Here is a 4,699-nt window from a genome sequence, read left to right on the forward strand (position 1 = left end):
ATATAAGTAAATAATAAAGGGCTATTTGAGCTTGTTAACAAGTCAATTGGCCCAATATTATGCTGCCCATAAGACATTGGCAGGCGGGTGGGATTGGGTAGCCCATTCTTTCACACAAGTTTTTAAAAGGGCAGGAAGGAAGGGGGGGCACTATCTTCAGGGGGGCAGTTCCCTTTCCACATCCGGGCACCCCCCACCTGTCCACCGAATACAGGACATCCCTTGCTCCTTCCTCGCCTGCATTGCAAAACCCAGGCCCCCACCCGCTTCACCACCCCCACCCCCCTTCCACTCCACCCAAACCACCCCACAAGTGTGCCTTATCCCTCCCCACCCAATACCCAGACTTAATCTGAGACTGGGATCCATTGGGACCTTCATCCTGGGCCTGCCTTATACTGAGCTCTGTCGCAGCCAGGACTGCAAGAACTGCCAGCGAATCAGATTGTTCGGCAGCTACTGAGGGCGGGACTTCCTCCCAGTGAGGGGCTGAAGTGCTTCACTTACCTTCTTCTTGCCACCTGCACCATCCCACAACCCCCCATCCCTACTCCCCCACCACAACCCCCCCACCCACTGGCTGCCCAGAAAATCAACGTCAACTCTTTTCTTCTCCGCCGATGCTGCCAGACCTGCTGAGTTTTTCCAGGTAATTCTGTTTTTGTTTCAGAAAATCCAGTCCCTTGTCGTTGTCATGTGATCAGAGCATCCCTTCCCATTGTCTTCACAAATTGTTTCTGATGGTTAGGAAGGTGCTTTCCAAACTTTTTCCCAGTGTGACCCCATTTTAACAGCTCAGATTTGCTATGACCCCAGAGTTGCTGAGTGGAGGGGTGGGGGTGGGGGTGTGGGTGGTGATGGGAATTTGTTTTTGAGCTGGGGGCGGGGATAGTGGGCAGCGTCAAAATAAGACAAAACAGCAAGATAATAGCCTTCAGTGCTCATTGAAGCGTAAAAATGCTGCAACATATAATATCCTTCAGTACTGTTTCAAAGTGTCAGAATGAAACAGAACAGCATCATTGAAACTTTCACTACTGTAAAGAGACAGAAAGAGACAAAACAGCAGCATTGTAACCAATGTAAATCTGTAGTTCGGTTTCTGTTCAGCAGGACAAAACATTAAAATATCCTAAGTTAAAAAATTTTACAATTGCTAAATTCCTATAAATATGAAATAAGTTTTAAAATATAATATTTTAAAATATAAAAAGTTGCTAAAGCAGCTTTTACTAACCCCCCGCTCACCACCTCTCCTGCAGGTTGACTCTCTCTCTCGCTGCTTCCCTACTTGACAAAACAGGGGTCACAGTCTGAGGATACGGGTAGACCATTTAGGACTGAGATAAGGAGAAATTTCTTCACCCAGAGAGTGGTGAGCCTGTGGAATTCATTATCACAGAAAGTAGTTGAGACCAAAGTATTGTATATTTTCAAGAAGGAGTTAGATATAGCTCTTGGGGCGAAAGGGATCAAAGGGTAACGGGAGAAAGCAGGAGCAGGCTATTGAGTTGGATGATCAGCCATGATCATAATGAATGGCGGAGCAGGCTCGAAGGGCCGAATGGCCTACTCCTGCTCCTAGTTTCTATGTTTCTACGTTTCTATGTTTCACTTCCATGACTGACTGTTCCCGCTCACCACTCCCCTGTCCAATGTAAGAAATAGGGACCATTAAATTTTAGAACTGTATAGAACTCATGGAACTAGCTGGCACAGCATTTAATCCTTTCTCTCTGAAAAAAAACATAAACAATTCTAAGGAGTCAGGGACCAAGACAAGGTAGAGATAAAAATGACAAAGATTGTGCTCCCTGCATTAAGGTCACTAGACTCTACAAGTATTCCTGAACCGACGGCAGAAAGCCTTCTGGCACCCTGCATACTGCAGTGGCGTCAAGCCAGGGTGATGAACAGGGGGGTGGTGACCACCCTGACATCCTGGATACCTGTCCTATATCCATTGGTCAGAAGGGTTTCAACAGGTGATTAGTCCCTAGAAATAAAGTACGTTAATGAGTCCTCGTCAGGGGGCAGTCATCGTCAAGCAGCTGCCGCCTACATATGGAAGATGGACCAGGGAAGATGGAGGAAGCCCAGGGGAGAGTTCGTTAACACTTCGACTAGAGAGTAGAATGCTGCTATCACAAGCTATTAAGATCAATACACCTTGTCCTAACCGTCCATTTGTCCTCTGGGATCAGTGAACCGCTCTCAACTGTCACGGGTTGTATACTTTTCCTGTCTACTTAGCTAATGCCTTATAGCTAAACTAATAGTTGTTTAGTAGGACAGAACTTGAGTATTGATGAAAAAAGAGACATGTCTAATCTTTTCATCTTGCACATATCAGGACACTTGCAAAAATACCAATATAAGGGGATAAATAACAATTTTTACTGTATATAAAGAGAATGCTGATTGGCTGCAAGTGGCGTTGCCATGGAAAATGTACCACTGATGGTGAATAACAGTCAACTGCCAAGCATTGTTTGAAATTTAAACCTGACAGCTTGACCCTAATTGGTCAAGGCATTGTCCTGAGGAATGAATCGGCGAATGGCTTCATTTATTTTGTTTAGCTGAAACAGATACAATGTGTGTACATGTTCTTTCTGTCTGAAAAGAACAGGGCCTTGTTAATGTATATAGCTTCTGGTACATACAAATGTGCCACATTGCGAGCCCAACTGACAATCTTAAGTTAGTTGTCAGTGTAATTTTTAGCACACTGAGGGTTATTTGGCAAATGTTGTCCAATCGCAGAATCACATCTAATGTTGGACACTGTGTTTTGAGTTTTGCAAGCACGGGCTGGCTGGGTATGGTCTGTACCTTGCCCATTGCAAACAGCAGCTGGGACAAGCTGTTTAATACAATCCGCCAGTCTTTGGGTCATATGCCTACATACCTAGCATCACACTGGCACTGAAAATTCATGTACCACATTACTCATTTGTGTGATAGGCTTGATGGCAGCATTCTGTTAGTGGCCAAACACCAATCATGTTGCAACTGCATAATAGCAGCATGAAACAGCTAGCTTCACCTGTTGCTCAAATTTTTCAGATACCTTACCCTTCCAGGGTAATCTGAGGTAGACTTAGCACTTTTCAGGGCTGAAAGTGACGGCCTTAGTCCCATTCATGAGGTTGCGTGATATACAGCGTGAAAAGGTACGCTCAGGGTAGCCAATAACCTGCAGGATGCCTTTGATGTGCCCATTTCAGCATCAAGTTTGCATGGTGAGCAAATGGCTCAGGCCCTATTTATGAAGTTGCCGATAAGACCAATCTTATAGAGTGCAGTGGGTGTACGTCATGTCGGGGAGAGGGAAAGGTGGAAAGGGGTTGGGCAAAGGCGGAGCCAAGCGGCACCGCAAGGTCCTTCGCGATAACATCCAGGGCATCACCAAGCCGGCCATCCGGCGCCTGGCCCGCCGCGGGGGCGTCAAGCGCATCTCTGGCCTCATTTACGAGGAGGTCCGCGGAGTCCTGAAGGTTTTCTTGGAAAACGTGATCAGGGACTCGGTCACCTACACTGAACACGCCAAGCGCAAGACGGTGACGGCCATGGATGTGGTCTACGCCCTGAAGCGCCAGGGGCGGACCCTGTATGGCTTCGGTGGTTGAGGATAGTTTCAGAAAGAGAGTGAAACTGTAAGAATCCCAACCCGTATGATGACCAGTGAAGGTAGGCTTGTGGTAGACCATGGCAGAGAACCCTCTGGCCTTCTTAACTAGTATGTCAAGGATGGAGAGTTCATTCAACTACTCCATTTCAAAAGTGAATTTGAGTGCAGGATGGAGCCCATTATGATATATAAGGAAATTATTACATGCAGCTGCGGATTTAGATATAGCAAACATATCATCCAGATATCAGAAGTGTGCAAGGGATAGGAGGTTAGGTGTTATTCCACCAAAGACACATTTCTCATGAAACCCAACAAAGATGTTTGTGAGAGCTGGGCCTACAGGGGATCTCATGGCCACACTATCTATTTGGGCAAACATGGTGTCATTAAAACTGAACTCAACTGCGTGAGTTGCCGATTTCGTAAGTTCAGTGACTACTGACTCACGCAATGGTGGTGGATCTAGATTGCCATGATATAGTGCTGCAGCACAAATATCTATGGTTCCTTAATGGACCATTGGTAAATGGGCTAGCAATGTCAAATGAGCACATGAACACAGGATTGGTATCAAAATGCAAGTCTTGTATGGTCTCCGAAAATGTGAAGAAGTCCTTCACTGTGGATGTGGAAAACCTGGTCAAAACTGGTTGTAACATTTCACCCAACCATCTGGCCAATTCATGTTGTGCAGAACGAGTCATAGATAAGATGGGACATAGAGGGACTTCACTTGTGTGTGCCTTGGGCAGCCCATACATACGCAGACATAGCGAACCCCGTGAGGATGAACCCTGTCATAAGTATCATGCAGCAGCTCATCGCACTTAAACAAGTCAAGCAAGCACTTTTTTAGCTTATTTCTGAGCAAGGCTGCCTGGTCATGTTGAGTGACAGGTCCAATGGATGCGAATTTGGGCCTGTCATTAAGAATGGCTTGCATTTTGTTGATATAGTCACACTTATTGAGGATGACTATTCCCTTCCAGTTGTCAGGCATACTAATGTGTATGTCTTGGTTGGTCATAAGTCCTCGCAATGCTATAAGACATTTGCATTGCA

General features: G+C 45.8%; 1 protein-coding gene across 1 annotated transcript; it reads left to right on the forward strand.

Annotated features, from left to right (window-relative positions):
* Positions 1 to 3,320: 3,320 nt before the first annotated feature.
* On the forward strand, positions 3,321 to 3,632 carry LOC121279695 (histone H4-like). Its single transcript, XM_041190930.1, has one exon. The coding sequence runs from the start codon at positions 3,321 to 3,323 to the stop codon at positions 3,630 to 3,632; it is 312 nt and encodes a 103-aa protein (XP_041046864.1).
* The last annotated feature ends 1,067 nt before the right edge of the window (positions 3,633 to 4,699 follow it).

Source organism: Carcharodon carcharias, chromosome 7 (assembly GCF_017639515.1).
Source record: "Carcharodon carcharias isolate sCarCar2 chromosome 7, sCarCar2.pri, whole genome shotgun sequence".
In the NCBI taxonomy this organism is placed as follows: Eukaryota; Metazoa; Chordata; class Chondrichthyes; order Lamniformes; family Lamnidae; genus Carcharodon; species Carcharodon carcharias.